Here is a 19,923-nt window from a genome sequence, read left to right as displayed (position 1 = left end):
ATTTTATTTTGAAATCTAAGAGTCATAATTAATAATTTTTAATTGATATCTCCGCTAATTATTATCGGAGGATTATGTTAAATAGCCAAACATGAAGACGGGAAGATGACGAATCCATCGATACCTGGTTCGATCGTCAGTTCACTGTCGTTCGGGAGAAGAAGCTTGGACATAGATAGATAGATAGATACTCAGATTTTATATGTATAAGATGGCTTGCGCTTAATTGAGATGGAATATGCTTTTCTCCATCTTGGCACAGGTGGCCGTCCGCGAGCGCCGTAAGTTCGTAGACGTGATGGACGAGGAGATCTGGGACGAGAAGCGAGGCGTGGGCGGGGCCAGCCCCCACCTGAGGATCAGGCACGAGGTGGGCACACCGGGCTCTGAGTACGAGCACCACGAGCGGGAGCAGGCGATCATCAAGAGGAGGAGGCCGGGCACACTCAAAGGTAGGAAGGCAGTCTGTATTCTAATGAACTGCGAGTTACCGCTCAAAATAACACCCATTTTTTTTTAAATATTTTGTACCCTATTGTACTACTAATAAGTTATCTTTACTAATAATAAAGCTGAAAGTCTCTCTGTCTGTCAGGATCTGTGTCCGGATCTCTGACGCGCATAGCGCCTAGACCGTTAGGCCGATTTTCATGAAATTTGGCTCAAAGTTAGTTTGTAGCATGGGGGTGTGCACCTCGAAGCGATTTTTCGAAAATTCGATGTGGTTCTTTTTCAGTTCCTATTTTAAGAACAAAACTATCATAAGATGGACGAGTAAATTACGAAATTATCGTAACGTGGAACCGTAACATGGGCGCAAGCCAATTGGCGAGATACGAAATCATCATAACGTGGAACCGTAACATGGGTACAAGCCAATTGGCGAGAAAATTCATCATACATTATTTGTAAATATACAGGCGAACCAAAAGACCTTTTAATTTTTCTATTGCGGGCGAAGCCGTGCGGGTACCACTAGTTATATAATAATACTTCAGTATGTCCACGCTAGAGATCAACAGTCTGGAAATGCCTTTAGCCAAAACTGCTGATCCCAAATTATAGTGACAGCATATAGACGTCGTAACCGAACTATGTGTTCGTAATGTTCTGTAACTAGTGCTACCAGCACGGCTTTGCCCGTAGTAGAAAAGGTCATTTGGATCTCATGTATAATTACAAATAATGGATGATGAATTTCTCGCCAATTTGCTATGTTCGTTTGCTTGCCCATGTTACGGTTCCACGTTATGATAATTTGGTAATTAACTTTTCCACGTTGTGATAATTTGCTCGGTAAAATTTTCTTAAAATCGGAATAAAAAAGAACAAAATAGAGTAAATAGTTATACTAGAGTAAATAGTTATTTTTATTTATGTGACGAATACTGGCATGAATCTGAAAAATATTTTTAATCGATAAATGAGAAATATTATGTTACTAGTGGTACCCGCACGGCTTTGCCCGTAATAGAAAAATTAAAAGGTCTTAAGGTCTTTTGGTTCGCTTGTATATTTAAAAATAATGTATGGTGAATTTTCTCGCCAGTTGGCTTGCACCCATGTTACGGTTCCACGTTATGATAATTTCGTATCTCGCCCATTGGCTTGTGCCCATGTTACGGTTCCACGTTATGATAATTTCGTAATTTACTCGTCCATCTTATGAGAATTTTGTTCTTAAAATTGGAATGGAAAAAGAACCACATCGAATTTTCGAAAAATCCTTTCGGGGTGCCCACCCCCATGCTATAAACTAATTCTGTGCCGAATTTCATGAAAATCGGCCGAACGGTCTAGGCGCTATGCGCGTCACAGAGATTCCGATATCCAGACAGAGAGACTTTCAGCTTTATTATCAGTAAAGATTATATTGTTTACTTAAGAAATAATGGATATTTTGTGTCCACTTCAGGTTGGGCTCCGTTCTTCCGTGAGAAGATCCGTCACTGCGCCGTGCGGGAAGGAGAAGATGCCGTGTTCCGATGTCGAGTGACCGCCCAACCCTCTGCGCAGGTGTCCTGGTTCCGAAATGACGGAATCCTGGTGGAAAGCTCGCGAATACTGGTCAGTATGCTCCCTGAAATATCCTAAGTGAAAATTTCCGATTCCGAGTCACAACTGACTACAACTGTATTTATGTCGAGGACTAAGTGCCTTGCCTCCATTATTTTTTATACCGATAGATGGCAGCACCATTACCGGATCGAACAGTTAATGAGAATTCAAAACTAGTCCAGGAGCTAATAGCTACCTGGTGCTAGCACCCCCCACAGGTATCGTTTCACTTGGAGGACATTGAGACCACGAGCATATTTAACGTCGCCCAGTCCCCTTTAATGACGACGGTGGGTCTTCGACCAGCGGGGATCGAACCCGAGCCCCTCCGGCCCCGAGTCCAATGCCCTACCGATCGGGCTACCACGGCCTTTAAGTGAAAATCATCACTGAGATTGAAAAAACTATGCATTGCCATTAAAAAATTGCAGTTTTCAAGCATAATTGCTATTTGGTAAAAAAAAAAAAAATGCTATTTTTGCATTCCTTAAATTCAAGCAGAGCCTACAAGGTTGAACTCAGAAAACAGTAAAACAGTAAAAGTATAAACGATTTATTAGAAGAATGCATGAAATATCTACAGAGTTACAAAAGAAGACCACTGGCTGTCAAACAAATAAAATAAAACCATAAGAGACGTTTTGAAAAACCTGATATTTACATATCCTTGTGGCTAAAACTATGATATTTGGGCATTTAGTATCTGGTTTTTAAATATTACTTCTTGCTACTTGCGAATAGCTACTTGTCCCATAAAATTGTGAACAAACTATCGAAATTTGTAATTAAAGGATAAGGAGGACATCTTCAAGAGATTTCATCACTAAAGTAATAGATTAAAACCATACATTTAAAATGTTAAACTGCTTTAAGGACTGTGTAAAAGTCGATTCCTATTCCTATTCAGAGTCGCAACCGACTACAACTGTATTTATGTCGAGGACTGCATACTAAGTGCCTTGCCTCCATTATTTTATATACCGATAGATGGCAGCACCATCACCGGATCGAACAGTTAATGAGAATTTAGAACTATTCCAGGAGCTAATAGCTACCCCCTGCTAGCATCCCCAAAGGTATCGTTTCACTTGGAGGACATTGAGACCACGAGCATATTTAACGTCGCGCAATCCCCTTTAATGACGACGGTGGGTCTTTGACCATCGAGGTTTGAACTCAGGACCCTCCGGCCCCGAATCCGACACTCTACCGATCGGGCTACCACGGCCCAAAAAGTCGATTGTCTCACGTTTCTCAGTTTCATCAGGTATTGTTTAAAAGAACAATAATTCTAACAATTATAGATTCATAAATACGCAACCCAGCAACCACACTTAGAGCAACACGAACTTATCTTGATATCTTAGAAAGACATAAGTTGCAATCGCAATCATTCAACCTTATTAAATATGCTATAAGCATTTCTATACCTAATTCTTTACCACTCGAAACAGCAAGCACTGTTTATGAATTACAGTCAATATGTACTCAAAGCTTTTTTTAAAGAAGCAGAGTATTGTCTTTACTGACAACTTTGATCCCAAGTTTTTCTATTTTTAACTGCTTTGAAATTTTACTTGCGTCGGCTTTAAAGGCAATAAATACACTGTAAAAAAATTCCGAAACGTTACTGAGTATTCGGGAATGGTTTTTATTCACTTCTTGGAAAAATCAAGTATCATTGTCGAAAAGTTTCCTGAATTGCTACTAGTTTTACGACTGCAGACTTTTTACTGTTGTGATAAATATTTTTAGCTCCCAGTTTAAAGATTAACTAAACGTATTAATAAAGCGTATCGGCTTCAGTTCGATTATGGTTCATCCATGCTAATTAAGCTCCCAAACAGAGCGAACAAGTTTTGGATTACGTTCAGGGGCGTAGCTAAGGGGGGGGGTTTGGGGACAAACCCCCCCCCCCCGAAAAGTTAGTCTCAAAAAAAAAGAGAAAAAGAAGAGAGAAGAGAAAGAAGAAAAGGAAAAAATTCCAAGCGATTATACATATACATATATATATATTATATATATATATATATTATATATATATATGTATATATATATATATATATATATATATATATATATATATATATATATATATATATATTATATACATGTATATATATATATATGTACATATATATATATATTATATATATATATATATATATATATATATATATATATAAAAAAGAAGTAACCCCCCCCCCCCCCCGAAAGTCGGGTCTAGCTACGCCACTGATTACGTTGCTTTGCAAGAACTACAAGCGAGTAAAATTATCGATGCGTACTTGCAGTTCTGGCTCTGCTTTGGCCATGTTTCCAATGCTGTTTATGGAACTTTCTTAATCAGTTAGGAAGGTGGAAAGCTATTATGTGATATCTTCCGAAATTTACACTAAAGTTCTAGATACACGACTGGCTTTAAACGGGAAGATTTCTGAATTTTTTAGGAAGCTTCCGGGATAATTTCAGGAAGGTTACTGAGTTTTAGCGAAAAACGTTACTGTTTTTTGTAAGGTATGTTACTGGCAGAAATTGGGCACATCAGCTGCCCATTATTTTCCAGGAACGTTTCTGAATCTTTTTGAGTGTACGTCTTTTCTGTTATACTGAAGTTAATAATTTTATGCCCTTTTTCATTTTTTGCTATACTACCACAATGACTCATTTGAGTTACCGGAACCTCAAAGTTTGTAAATGACCAAGTTACGGATATATTTATATCTGGGCTAAGATTACTATCATTCTTCTTAAGCTTCATAAAGTAATGACAAACACACTACGGATCATTTTCAACTCTAACACAATCGATAGGGCCGTGGTAGCCCGATCGGTAGAGTGTTGGATTCGAGGCCGGAGGGTCCTCAGTTCGAACCTCGATGATCGAAGATTCACCGTCGTCATTAAAGGGGACTGGGCGACGTTAAATAGGCTCGTGGTCTCAATGTCCTCCAAGTGAAACGATACCTCTGGGGGTGCTAGCACCAGGTAGCTATTAGCTCCTGGTCTAGTTCTAAATTCTCATTAACTGTTCGATCCGGTGATGGTGCTGCCATCTATCGGTATAAAAAAATAATGGAGGCAAGGCACTTAGTATGCAGTCCTCGACATAAATACAGTTGTAGTCAGTTGTGACTCGGAATCGAAATCGAAAAACACAATCGATCGAGTTTGATTCGATCAAATTCTATCTTCTAATAGAGCAGAAAGAAATTTCCAACGCTCCACCCAGAAGGAAATTCCTCGTTGCACTATTGGTAGATAGAATTCGATTGAATGAAGAACGATCGATTCACATTTAATTCTTCAATGCTTAAAGCTTTTCCTGAAACAAAACGAGCTGATGTGTGCGTCACATGACTTCCTTTTACTCCAATTTAATGTCATTTTCTCATTATTGGCAGTTTTAATATGATTCAATAGTTTACTCTCTAAATATCACTAACAGTGGCCGAATTGAAACCAGATTTTTTTTAAAAAATAGCCAAATTTGTCGCCAAGTTGGCGACAAAACTTGGCGACCAAAAGACTGACGATATATCGGCAAGTGTCCGCCAAATTGTAACACCACTTGAGTTTACATCGAAATTAACAATGATTTCCTCCCAAAAAGCGGCAAAAGACCCCCCTTTGGAGCATACGAATGCAACCAAAAAGAAAGGTGTACAACTAGACCCCACTAGGAGTCTACGCACTAAATTTCAACTTTCTAGGACATTCCGTTCTTGAGTTATACGACATACATACACACATACGTACATGCAGACGTCACGAGAAAACTCGTTGTAATTAACTCGAGGATCGTCAAAATGGATATTTCGGGTGTCTATACGTTACTAGGGCTCCACGTTATCCACGTGTGGTCGGGTTGAAAAAAAAAAAACTCAACATTCATTTGGGGATGAGCAAAATGGAAATTAAGGCCGATTTTTGGGGGAAAATTTTTTCGCGAATACAATACTTTCCTTTTTGTAAAAGGAAGTAAAAACAAACTTTTTTTCATTGCATTGAAATACATTGTTGCTGTGAAATTAGATCTATGCCTGTATTCTTCTTCACTTAGATGGGCCAGTACTCCGACGGTCTCTGCACCTTGACCTTGAGACCGGCGAAAGCATATGACGTAGGCGTCTACAAGTGCGTGGCGCGTAACAGCCACGGAATCACAACATGCCGGGCCAGGCTTCACCTAGGAAGTAAGTGCCTCAGCATTCCATTGCCTTCCTTTTGTTCGATTTCATCATAAAGAGAAAGCTCAAAAACTGAGCGTGATGAATGAAAACGATGACCTGAATCTTTATACAGGGTCCATTATGAAAGTAATGAGCATTTACTGGCAAAATCTATTTATTGATCGTAATTTGTACAAATGTTCAATATTCTTCAAAATACATTCCTCCTGCATCAATACACTTGCGGAGACGTGTTTGCTACGCCTGAAAGGCACCCTGAAACTCTTCCAAGGGAATGCCTCTCAGGAACGTTGTAACATGGTGTTGGATGTTTCCCAAGGTTCCACAATGTTTTCCTTTCTTCTCTCTCTCTCTCTTGAGTCGCGAAAACAAAAAGAAGTCACGTGAAGCTAAGTAGGGACTGTAAGGTAGTGAGGGATCACCGGGGGGGGGGACATCCATAACGGGGTTCGTCGGCGACCTATCCTGGCTCTCTTTGAATGCCCTGTGCCACTTCCCAGACTGTGATCTTGAAATGCAATCGTCCTTGAAGGCTTCTTGCAGCATCTGGAATGTTCCGGTTGCATTTTTTCCAGACCTCACGCAAAACTTTATGGCGTATCATTGTTCAAGCGAACGCTCCATTGCGTTATGTTACAAAAGTTGAAAACATACTTCAAGCGGAGGCACTTATCTCCGCTCACGCTGCTCGAAAGCAACTGACGACTGGATGCATTGAAAGGGGATATCCCGCACCACATTTCCCAGCCGGTTTTACCGTGCTGCCATCTATCGTCGCGTCACAATAACATTATGCTCATTACTTTCATAATGGACCCTGTCTACAGTCGAACCTCCATATATCGAACTTCCACATATCGAAATTTTCTATATATCGAAATCCCAGCAAATTTCTATGTTCAGTACATATAAAAATTGTTTCTATGTATCGAAAAAAATCTATATATCGAAATTTTTTTCGAGACATTCGGAGATTTTTTTTCACTTCATACTGTTTGTCTCATGAAAAATGAAAATTAGGGGAGAAAATTATGTTCACTAAAGGTTGCTACGAAACTCATAAGGAATCTGGGGTTGAGGGCTGTGTAGATAGGTCGTTGTTTCGTCCTACAATTCTTAAATTCCCTCAAGTTTATTTCAAATATCTTAGTTGTAAACAGTATTACGGCAAAACCAGTTTCAAGTCATCCCTTTTGTCTGTTGATTATCATTCCTAGTCTTTTTAGCTTCAGTAAAAATCATTCAAGTTAAGTAGATTGAATTTTTACTTTTCTGTGGATTACACTGTCAAAACGAAACCCCCCTATTTTTGCGAATCAAGTTAATTGCCGAAGAATGAAGATGTATGACGGCGCAAAAATATAATTTCTGTTAATTTTTTGTTTTTCAACTTTCATTTAATCCGATGCCCGTATAAATTAGAAATTGGGGGGCGGGGTGAAATACACGAAAATTATCTTTAATTTTAGTGTTTTAGGAGATTTGTACGATAAAATAAGATCGTTTCTATATATCGAAATCCCAGCAAATTTCTATGTTCATTACATAGATATGTTGTTTCTATATATCGAAAAAATCTCTATATATCGAAAATTTTTTTGAGACATTCGTAGATTTCTTTCCCCTTCAGACTGTTTGTCTCATAAAAAATGAAAATTAAGGAAGAAAATTATGTTCACTAAAGGTTGCTACGAAACTCATAAGGAATCTGGGGTTGAGTGCTGTGTAGATAGGTCGTTTTTTCCGTTCTGGAGTTCTTAAATTCCCTCAGGTTTATTTTAAATCTAAGTTGTAACCAGTAACACTGTAAAATCTGTTTCAAGTTATCCCTTTTGTCTGTTGATTATCATTCCTCGTCTGTTTAGCTTTAGTAAAAATGATTCAAGTTAAGTAGATTGATTTTTTACTTTTCTGTGGATTACACTGTCAAAACGAAACCCTCCTCATGTTGCGAATCAAGTTAACTGCCGAAGAATGAAGATGTATGACAGCGCAAAAATGTAATTTCTGTTATTTTTTCATTTTTCAACTTTTATTTAATCCGATGCTCGTATAAATTAGAAATTGGGTTTTGTACCCGAAAATTATCTTTAATTTTAGTGTTTTAGGAGATTTGTACGATAAAATAAGATCGTTTCTATATATCGAAATTTTTATACTGGGTCCATTATGAAAGTAATGAGCATTTACTGGCAAAATATATTTATTGATCGTAATTTGTAAAAATGCTCAATATTCTTCAAAATACATTCCTCCTGCATCAATACACTTGCGGGGACGTGTTTGCTACGCCTGAAAGCACCCTGAATCTCTTCCAAAAGAATGCCTCTCAGGAACGTTGTAACATGGTGTTGGATGCTTCCCAAGGTTCCCCAATGTTTTCCTTTCTTCTCTCTCTCTCTCTCTCTCTCTCTCTTGAGTCGCGGAAACAAAAAGAAGTCACATGAAGCTAATTAGGGACTGTAAGGTGGTGAAGGATCACCAGGGGGGGGGACATCCATAACGGGGGGTTCGTCGGCGACCTCCTCCTGGCTCTCTTTGAATGCCTTGTGCCACTTCCCAGACTGTGATCTTGAAATGCAATCGTCCTTGAAGGCTTCTTGCAGCATCTGGAATGTTTCGGTTGCATTTTTTCCAGACCTCACGCAAAACTTTATGGCGTATCATTGTTCAAGCGAACGCTCCATTGCGTTATGTTACAAAAGTTGAAAACATACTTCAAGCGGAGGCACTTATCTCCGCTCACGCTGCTCGAAAGCAACTGACGACTGGATGCATTGAAAGGGCATATCCCGCACCACATTTCCCAGCCGGTTTTACCGTGCTGCCATCTATCGTCGCGTCACAATAACATTATGCTCATTACTTTCATAATGGACACTGTACATCGAATTTTTTCTGGGAATTTGCTACTTCGATACATGGAGGTCCGACTGTATTTAGGAAGAAGCATGCTCAAGAACTACAGTTATAGTCATTTATTCATATAAATGAAGTTTTTACGGATCCTGTGTATGCACATATTTATTATGATGATTACTTGCAATTAGCTAATACGTAATCCCTTAAAAACCTAATTTTGTGCTTCTTGAGCGTGCTGTCTTTGGGTCTACCACTAGTATTATTCCTATTAGTAGAGATTCCAAATTCATGATTTAGAAAACTATATACACAACTGCATAGTAAAAAATAACAAATGATATATTTTATGTGAACAATTACATTTCTGATAAAAATTAAGGTTGAATTATTTTATGGTCTTTGCGAATGCCTTTCTTTTTTGGATGTTTCGCTTGCATAAATTTTAATTACACTCTCATGAATCTGAGTTTTTTAATTTTGGAATCCAAAATCACAACACTTCGTTAATACTATTGGTGGCTTAAAAAACTATTAATCATCTCAGGTTTTTTTTTTCGGTAATTTGGAAGATATGTTCAAGTGTATGACGAGAGCTACGGCGCATAAAACGCATCTCAAAAAGAGATTTAATTTCAAATCCAATCTTCGATTTTGCAGCTGCCCCCAACAAACCGGATCCACCCCATGCAGATTGTTGCTCCGACACAGAGGTGCTCCTTCGATGGAACATGTCGAGGGACGATGCCTTTGTCATACCCACCTTAGGATATTCCATTGAACAGAAACAGGAGGGTAAGTATATTTTTCTGTAAAAATAACTTAACTCCAAAGCGTTAAAAACACACATCAATGGCACTAGGACAGCCAGAACGTATTTTCTGTGGGGTCTTTTTGTTCCAACAGCAGGCCCGGTGACAGGATTCTCGGACCCCTGTGCAATTAAGGAGTCCAGGCCCCTCGCAATACTAAAACTAGAAAAAATAGTTAATAAAAGGTATCAATTAAATTAAGCTTCAAAAAACAACACAGAATTGTACAAAACCAATCACACAAAAACATAAAAACAGCACTGAAATGCGAGCTTGAAAGAAACATCTGCCCAGTATCGTGTTGTTTACCGTTCAGTCAGGTTGAAACCTGTGGTAAGGAAGGGGAAGGGATGGGTGGGAATGTAGTGAGTCACTGCTCCCGTGCCCTGCACGGACCGGGGCCCGTGAGCGACCAGCGCCAGGCAGGCACCGGCGCACCGCGGTTCTTGAAAATTCCACCACATTCAGTGTTTGCAATTGGCTTTCTCTGTACATTAGGCCCGTGACGTTAATAAAAAGAGCAGCTGTAGAGCATTTGAACTTAATCTGTTATCTAAATTTTTAACAACGCACGTACATTTTAAGCACTGGAACGTTTTTAATTTCATCGGCTTCTGTGAGTCCGGGCCCCTATGCATTGTCCCCCTGTGCACCCCCTTGTCGCCGCCCTTGAAATACAGTCGAACCCGCTTAATGGAATAGCCATTTTGCCACGAAGAAATATTCCAATAAGCGAGATATTCTATTAACCGGGATCCAAATAACACATTACATTGGCTTGGTGCATTGAAACTGTATTGTATTAAGCGGGATATTCTTTTAACCGTTATTCTAATAAGCGGGCTCGACTGTATGTGAGTGTTGTTGTCGGTGAAGGGACTTCCCTTCAAGGTAATTGATGCCAAAATGAAACTTAGCTTGGGAAATATAAAGTGTTCATAAAGTCTTGCACAAGAAAAGAAAGTTCACTTCAAAAAAAAACTACTTAAAGCTTTTTTTTCTGTCTTTATCTCAAAAAGTTCTTCTTTTCTCAACGTTCATCCACTTTTACGAAGGCACTTTTCGTAGTCGTATACTGACGATTTTCAATTTCACGTCATGCACTAGTGCAGATAGAGTTTATCTTCTGGTGGTGAAGGTTTGGTTATAAGTCTTTACATGGACACTTACTTTCATATTTGGATTGTCAATGCGTGTTAAAAATAAGGATTCTGGAAGGTTGATTCTCCCCCCCCCCCCCGCCTCACCCCTACCGTGAAGAATTAGCTAGCATATTTTTGTTGTAACCTGTGATATCGCATGCATTATTATTTCGTTAAGTGTGACACAGTGAGCGAACAATTTCCCATTTAGAAGCCCAGAGGTAAAAGAATGTAATCAGTATTTTCTTTCATTGATGCCATTTTAATATTTAATGTTACATCACTTCAACTAATATTGTATCAATGAGAAAGAAAATTGATTAGATAAAGATTTGAAAAAAAAAATAGTTATGCATAATCTTAAATACTATTTTTTTATGCATAATCTTAAATAGTATTTTTTTATGCATAATCTTAAATAGTATTTTTTAATTTGAGCAACGTTTCCCTAGAGAGACATGGGTCCTATCAGACAGGTCGCAGTTTAATCCAATACTTGCAAAATTGGAAATTCATTGCAGATCAAAAGGGAATAAAAATTGTTAAAAAACTTAAGAGTCTGTCCGGTTCTTTTGACCTCCATTTACAATGGATTCCATCTCATGTGAATTTGAGATATAACGATATTGCGGATGGACTGGCGAAAGAGGGCTCTACTATGACTCAGAATAGTGGGGATCCTCTGACGTACCTTGAACTATACTCCAGATGTAAGGCTACTATAAACAGCTCTTGGAGATGTCCTCATGAGCATCCATGGTATTTTTGCGAGGATCCTGGTGCTTCCCTTGGGTTTGAGGGTGACAGGAGAGATCAAACTGCTTTGACTCGCCTGAGCACAGGTCATCTAAAAACCGTCAGATTTTCCCATGGTAATAGGACTTTCCCAATTTGCACCAAATGTCATACTGAAGAGGCTACTGCACAACATCTGATTTTTTGTGTTGGTTTGGTACGCGAGGATCTACGGAAGAGACCTGCTTCTGTCTTGAAGTTGATGAGGCGAACAACCTCATGGATCTGATCTGATTCAGAACACAGAGATAAGTAAGAAGAAGAAGACATTATTTTTTCTCAGCAGAGCAAGACACTACAAACACCTTATGTTCTCAACTGAAATTGATACCACAAAAAATAGCATTAGAGCTAACTGAAAGAAATTGTTATCAAATTTTTGAATAAAAATCCGCTAAAACTTTCACGAGCGAAAAAGGACAAATCGTATTCTCAGGAAAACAATATCTCAATCCAAAGTCAAATTTTAAGCCATTGATTGGAAATGATACCAAATATAATTTAATTTACTGAAATCCGAAGGAAATAATTAGCTTGAAAAAAAATTTTACTGCGCATACCGTTGTGTCCTCAGTGGCAGATTTACAATTTTGGGGACCCTGTGTGATGAATTTTTGGGTGATCCTTAGGGATGAACTGAGCGATGAAAATTTTTACTTATATGCCCCTTGGATCATCTTTAGGGCTCCTACGTCAATTGTGACATGGTAAATGCGTCACTGTGTGTACTACAGTTATTACTAGAGATTACGGTGCCAAGTTTGTGCTCGCAAATATAGTCAAGAAATTTTTAGTAACGACCAAAAAAAAAAAAAAAAAAATAATAATAATAAAAATGAATTAATTTGAATTTCGACATCTTTTGAATTCAAATTATGTTTTTCGCAATCACGAGTATGTGTGTGTATGTAGGCGTGTGTGTTTGTGTCGAGGCATGAGTGTGTGGGTATATGTGTGTGTTTATAGGTATGTGTATGTATGCGTGGGTGTTTGTGTCTGTATGCAGGCATGAGTGTGTGTGTATGTATGCGTGGGTGTTTGCGTCTGTGTGCAAGCAAGCATGAGTGTGTGTCTGCTTGTGTATTTGTGTCTGTGTGCAGGCATGAGTGTGTGTGTATGTATCCGTATGTGTGTAGGATATGGACGCAACCTGGAGACGGTTTTCGCCAGAGGAGCAGCATCGTGAGGCCGGTAGTCGGTGGTGCTGCAGAGGCAGACGGGGGGAAAATAAAATCATAGGAACATCAAAACAGTCAAATGAGAACAATAAACAATCGTGATTGCTCAAAAATAGTAGAAAAACAGAAATTAATCACTACTTTCGCAGATTTTTCAAAGCTGTTGATGTAAAACTTTTACATAATGAATATTTTTGGTTCGGTTCAGTGATTCTCATCTACGGATCTAACGGACTGGCACCGGTCCTTGGTAACTTTTACCATCAGCATCGTAGAAAAAAAATCTTTATTAAAAAAAACTAATAATTTTTATTCGGCATTTTTTACATTAATTTTTTATTTCTTTTCTTCAGTTGCTTTTACTCTAAGTGGTTTATTTATTAATATAAGTGTAGTATAACGAAAAATTACTTACATTTGCATTCAATTTATTACTGTAATTAAACCATATTAAATATTTTAAAATAAACCAATATAACATTTTTTCCTTGTGTATGGTTTTTCTTTTATGTAAAAAGAATAGAAATAGGGGGAAAAAACTCTCATCCTTCCGCAAAATTTTCTGGTAAACGGTAACCAGTCTGTGGATCAAAAAATGTTGAGAAACGCTGATAAAACCCAAAATGATCTAAATCAAAAGTAATTATATTAGTCTGAGGATTAATATGCTTTTCTCATATACATTAAGATGTATCAAACGATGTATAGATAAATAGACGTAATAGAATGTCACGTATTCCTTGCAACTTTGTTTTGTTCAGGCACGGAAGAGTGGACAAAGATGTCTGGCGTTTTCCCGACTCACGAGTTTTACCTTGTTCGGGGCTTGAGTCCAGCCACATCCTACCGATTCAGGATCCGATCCAGGAACAAATTTGGCTGGAGTGATCTCAGTTCCCCTTCAGAACCCGTACTCACCCTAGCAGAAGGTAAGCCCATATACAATCATGTTTCTTTTCCCAAACAAATCAAAAGCAGTTTAATACAATCTGATTCTCGGAAGCGACGATCTTTTGAATGAACCAGTTTCTAAAAAAGTAATTATGGTTTGTAACTGGAAGTCCAATTTTAGTTTTATTTTCTACAAAGTGATGATCCTACAAACATAACAATGTCAAAATTCACAAATAACACTAAGAATTGCAGGCACATGTTTCGGTATAACGAGAAACAACTTTATATCAATGAGCTTACGAATGAAATGACTAGCTACGGCTTTTATTGCTCTTTCTGCATTTTATAATAGTGTGAAATAAAGTTAATTTATGTTTTTACACAGTTACCTAAGCATTTTTCTTTTTCTCTGTTCCTTGTTCCTTTTGTGAAGCAGGAAGTAAGACAACCGGATCTCTTTGGATCACTGGCGGATTTACTAGGGGGGCGGTGGGGGAGACCGCCCCCTCCATGACCGTCATTTTCTGAAACCAAAAAAATGGATTTGAAGAAATTAATACCAGTAGCTACTACTTTTTATCAAGTAAATTTTACAAATTTGCTTTAAATTAATTTTAGACTGTTTAGTGCAGTTGAGGATGGACAGCCTTACCAACTTTTCAATTTGAACATAATTTTGCCCCCTCCCAATTTTTTTGAATTTTAATAATTTTTATATTTGCATATGTGTCCTGCTTCCACCTTTTTTCTTCCCGGACTTCACTATACTGGAAGGTTAAGACGTTGCTCTGATTTAGAACAGTGGCTCCCAACCCTGGGGATGATTGCCTCTAAAGGGGGCAATTTGGCACTTCAAGGGGGGATAAATTTGTGAGGGGAGATATAGGGTGATTAGTATTTAAAAGACAAGATAATAATAAAAATCCAAAATCGAAATTAAAGACGCTGCAAAACTGTTTTTTCAACCGCCCTCCCCTTGAATCTATATATATAAAAATGGACTTTGGTAAATTTGTTCCCTAAGATCTCGGAAACTACCCGGCAGATTTGGCTGAAACTTTCACCGTTTGTTCTTTTTGGTACTGGGGAGGTTTGTAGACCAGTTCGATAAAAATCCGATTGATAGTTCCTTTTTTATTCTAATTTGTCCAAATTTTCGCATAAATGCCCCAATATGACGGTTAAAAAATACGTTCACATACTAAAATTATGTGTCCATCGAAAGTGCTTATTTTTCTGCTGAAGATGGCATCTGTTAGAAAGTTCTAATTTGTATGAAAAACGAGTTATGGGCTTTTTTTGTTCCATGTTCGAAGGCTTTCCTCAACCCAATTCATTTTTTAGTGTATCATCTCAACTCCCAGTTCATAGTTAGAATTGTTGAATGTTTTTGTGTTTCGTCTGACTGTTTGAGGCTTTTCTCAAGTCAAAACTTAAAGTAACGTTTTTTCCCCCAAGATTGGCTAATAATAACTAGATTTGGTTGATTATTTTCAGTTTAAATGGAACTTTAGTACAATTAATGTTTTTTTTATTATTATTTGTGCTGATTGGATTTTTTAATCATTATCCAATCTAACAGCAGAAACCTCGCCAAAATTTATGCAGAAAGATTTCTGTAGCGGATGCATTTGGCAGTTTTTTCAACTGTCGCGGTTTTTGAAGTCAAAGACTACGTAATAATGTTTGTCAGCTTTCACCATGTAAACAAAATATCGTCAATCAAAGAGTCTTTAAAAACTTTTTTTACTGTAAAATAATCCAGCAACTAAATTAGGCAAATATATAAACAGCACAAAAACTTCCATTAATGTGACTTTGGGCACAAATTCAAACCATCGCCAAATTTTACTACTTATTTTGGAAACATTTCGGATGAAATCGTTTAGCGCCATTTTATGGTGACCAAAAGTATCTTAGCATATGGCGACAACGATTCCCGCAAATTCGGTAACATCGCATCAAGAATCCACAATAATTGAAATTTTCTAAAATAACTAAAGCAAGTTAAAGGGGATCACGGGCGCGCGGCTACATTTTTTTAAACAGTTCGTTCTTCAATAGACATACAGAGAAGGTAAGACTCCATGTAAAAAAAGTATTAACCGATAAATCTTTTTAAACCTGTGAAGTTTAATTTCATATTTCGGAAATTCTTCAAATTTGTATACGCTTAAATTTCGTGTTTTCGTTTCACAATGAATACTATTTTGCTCTTTTTACTTACTGCTACTTTAGTCTTATGAGTAAGGAAGAAGCTAGATTTTAAATCACGTCAAAAAGGTGTGTTTTAAGTTCTTTCACTTAAAACAGAAAACAAATGCAAGTAACGATTGTTTCTCATAATTATTGCTAACCCAGGCAACGCCGGGTATTTTTGCTAGTATTCTATAAATCCGCCCCTGCTTTGGATTCAATTCCGGGTAGGGATGTGTGAGATATAAAACATGTTTGAAAATCGCCGCATCATAAATGATTCACCGCAAATCTATGGAATAATGATATTTCCCTTGTGTATCCAGCATCTCCGAAAATCGAGCTGTGCAGAGGCGATCAGTTCCATCAGGAGCAAGCAGAAAGTGGCATAGACCCTGCCCTGAGCGAAGGGGAGGAGGAAGGACAAGAGCTGGATTACCTCAGAGAGGAGGAACCCATTAAGCTAGAGAAAAAGGAACCCACCGAAGTCTGCAACTACATCTCAGAAATTGCCAGGTAGGCAGATACGTTTTGATGCCTCCCCAAAAAGATATTTCATATATTGAATGTAGAAGTAACGCCTCTCAAAAAATTGGTGAAGCTTATTTTAAAGTAAAATCTATATCACTGCTTTTTTTTTTTGGCTTTGGTTGAGATATATTAGTTGCAGCAGGCGGTGGATATTTTGAGAAGATCGTTATCTAACACAACCAGTCAATTTTCTATTATGAACCGAAAATGCACAACACCTAGCGTAACTAAAATTTTGCACCACATAAAACTTCCAAATTGAATTTTTAAAAAAGCATAACTTCTTACCTTAATAATCTGTACTAATAATAAAGCTGAAAGTCTCTCTGTCTATCAGGATCTCTGTCCGGATCTCTGTCTGTCAGGATCTCTGTGACGCGCATAGCGCCTAGACCGTTCGGCCAATTTTCATGAAATTCGGCACAAAGTTAGTTTGTAGCATGGGGGTGTGCACCTCGAAGCGATTTTTCGAAAATTCGATGTGGTTCTTTTTCTGTTCCAATTTTGAGAACAAAATTATCATAAGATGGACGAGTCAGTTACGAAATTATCATAACGTGGAACCGTATTATGAGCACAAGCCAATTGGCGAGATACGAAATTATCATAACGTGGAACCGTAACATGAGCACAAGCCAATTGGCGAGATACGAAATTATCATAACGTGGAACCGTGACATGAGCACAAGCCAATTGGCGAGATACGAAATTATCATAACGTGGAACCGTAACAAGGGTACAAGCCAATTGGCGAAAAAATTCACCACACATTATTTGTAAATATACAGGCGAATCAATGGACCTTTTAATTTTCTATTACGAGCGAAGCCGTGCGGGTACCACTAGTTAGTAATAAATCAGTAATAAGTTAAGCAGTCAGTAATAAATTTAATATCAGTCAACTGTCCCTCGTATTTCCATTTTGAAAACGGTCGGTTCACTTTGAAACACCCTGCATTATCTGCAATGGAAATATACTGTTATATTGGAAAGGTAGCAGCGAGGTTTCATTGTAACTCGACTGCTTCTGCAGAGTGTTTTTCTTTTACCAGGGGTCGTTTCTCGCTCGTGATGAAGGTGTGGCACAAGGAAAAGAACACAGCGCTCGTGGCCAAAGCGATCTCCCTGCAGAAGGACAAGGATGCGGCTTGGCGGGAACTGAGCGCTCACTGCTCCCTGGTGCACGAGCACCTGCCACTGCTTCACGCCGCCCTGGAAGGCAGTGGATCCATGCTCTTCCTCATCATGGAGAAGTTGGATGCCGTAGATGTGCTGCGAGCTCTCTCTTCCAGAGCTCTCTACAGCGAAGAGGCGGTTTCGAGGATCATCATACAGGTCACAATGTTTTCCTCTTTTTTTTTTCATTTCTAACTTTTAGTTCACACTAATCTTAATCTTTACTAATAATAAAGCAGAAAGTCTCTCTGTCCGGATGATGTCTGGATGTCTGTAGGATGTCTGTGACGCGCATAGCGCCTAAACCGTTCGGCCGATTTTCATGAAATTTGGCACGAAGTTAGTATGTAGCATGGGGGTGTGCACCTCGAAGCGATTTTTCGAAAATTCGATCTGGTTCTTTTTCTATTCCAATTTTAAGAAAAAAAAACCATCATAAATTACGAAATTATCATAACGTGGAACCGTAACATGGGCACAAGCCAATGGGCGAGATACGAAATTATCATAACGTGGAACTGTAACGTCGATACAAGCCAATTGGCGATAAAATTCACCATACATTATTTGTAAATATACAAGCGAACCAAAAGACCTTTAATTTTTCTATTACGGGTGAAGCCGTGCGGGTGCCACTAGTAGCTAATAAAATAACAAAAGAAAAAGCGTGTAAAAAAGAAAAAAAGGTGAAAGCAGGGGAAAAATTAAAAATGCCAAAGACAAAGAAAAAGCTGCTTTGAGATCTATCTCTTCAGCAATGGAAGTCTCAAAGTAATGAGTACTAGAACAACAAAACAGCACTAAATGAATAATTAAGCCAATGCACTAAAATGCTCAAAGAAAGAATACTTTGAAGAGGCAGCCAAATTTTGAAAAGAAACAAATAGGGGAAGCGAATGTATTTAATGTATCCAATGTCTCTTGTGGAGACAGTTATTATCCACAAAGCCAAAGAAGTGCAGAACAAAAAAGTTTACATTAAGACAAAAGAGTTTACATTACAGAGCACATTAATGTACGCCTGAGTAATGCTTCTAAAAATAAAACATACTTGGTCTTCCCCCACCACAAGAGATATCTTACTTTAGTGAAATTACATATTATTTGTTACACATTATATATGTATATATATATATATATATATGTATAAACTCACTTCGACTTATTTTCCCTTGAACAAAAAAAGGTAAAGGAATAATATGTGTGTATATGTATATAACACACACACCGTTAACTGCCAAACTTCCATTAACCTAACTAAAGACGTCAAGTGAGAATCTTGAACATTTTCGCTACCGTGTATTCATCAAATTTGACTACTTACGAAGTTGTGAAAGTGAACACATTATTTTCCATTTTATTGAATATGTACTAGGTGGTAAAGTAAGACAAAACAACGTTAGAAGAAGCACAAATTTGAAAATTGCTTCTTCTAACGTTGTTTTGTCTTACTTTACTGTTTGCACAAAGGTATTTATTTATCTTATGTACTAGGTGGCTCCTTCTGTCCATGGTACCTCATGGGTTTTCATTTTGACCGAAAGAAATGCATTGTAGGGGAGACCGGGGCAAGATGACGAGCCGGGCAAGATGACGAATGTCTTATTTTTTCCGTATTTTCTACTTAGGTAACAGCATCAACTGGATACTACAGGCTCCTCCCATCGGCCGCTCGTTCAGCAATATCATAGAGACACTGAAATCGCAATATTTGTATTACTTCTGAAGCTCTGATTGTTTATGGCTGCAGCGTTATAACTTTTATGCATGTGTAAATAAGCTCTGCTACAGATACAGATAAGATATATCGTATCCCTTTAGTATTTATAAGAAACTTAGTTTAAATACTACCTATTACCATAAATTAATGTCAATTAATGGCCTTCTTTAATGGCAATGAAGATGAATCATTTCAAACACGCAGTCCGGGGCACGATGACGAGCTCGTCATCTTACTTTAGGCCAAAGTTTATAAAATTCAGGCCAAACAATCCTAGTTGCATCAACTTCAAAGTATGGCGTTATAAGCTGCTTTGTTTTGTAAAGAAGAATATTGTGCTCCTCAAACAGAAGAATAAAGAGGAATATT

General features: G+C 38.0%; 1 protein-coding gene across 1 annotated transcript in view; it reads left to right on the top strand.

Moving 5' to 3' along the window:
• LOC129217812 (obscurin-like) overlaps nucleotides 1-19,923 on the top strand; it is a 106,567-nt gene that overhangs the window by 69,875 nt on the left and 16,769 nt on the right. Inside the window, exons 23-29 of the mRNA XM_054852151.1 lie at nucleotides 263-452; nucleotides 1,916-2,067; nucleotides 6,122-6,254; nucleotides 9,771-9,905; nucleotides 13,799-13,966; nucleotides 16,454-16,643; nucleotides 17,711-17,993. Of these exons, the coding sequence (XP_054708126.1) occupies nucleotides 263-452; nucleotides 1,916-2,067; nucleotides 6,122-6,254; nucleotides 9,771-9,905; nucleotides 13,799-13,966; nucleotides 16,454-16,643; nucleotides 17,711-17,993 (1,251 nt within the window). The remainder of the gene's footprint in view (nucleotides 1-262; nucleotides 453-1,915; nucleotides 2,068-6,121; nucleotides 6,255-9,770; nucleotides 9,906-13,798; nucleotides 13,967-16,453; nucleotides 16,644-17,710; nucleotides 17,994-19,923) is intronic.

Source organism: Uloborus diversus, chromosome 2, assembly GCF_026930045.1.
Source record: "Uloborus diversus isolate 005 chromosome 2, Udiv.v.3.1, whole genome shotgun sequence".
Classification (NCBI taxonomy): Eukaryota; Metazoa; Arthropoda; class Arachnida; order Araneae; family Uloboridae; genus Uloborus; species Uloborus diversus.
This window is presented reverse-complemented; position numbering and strand designations above follow the sequence as displayed.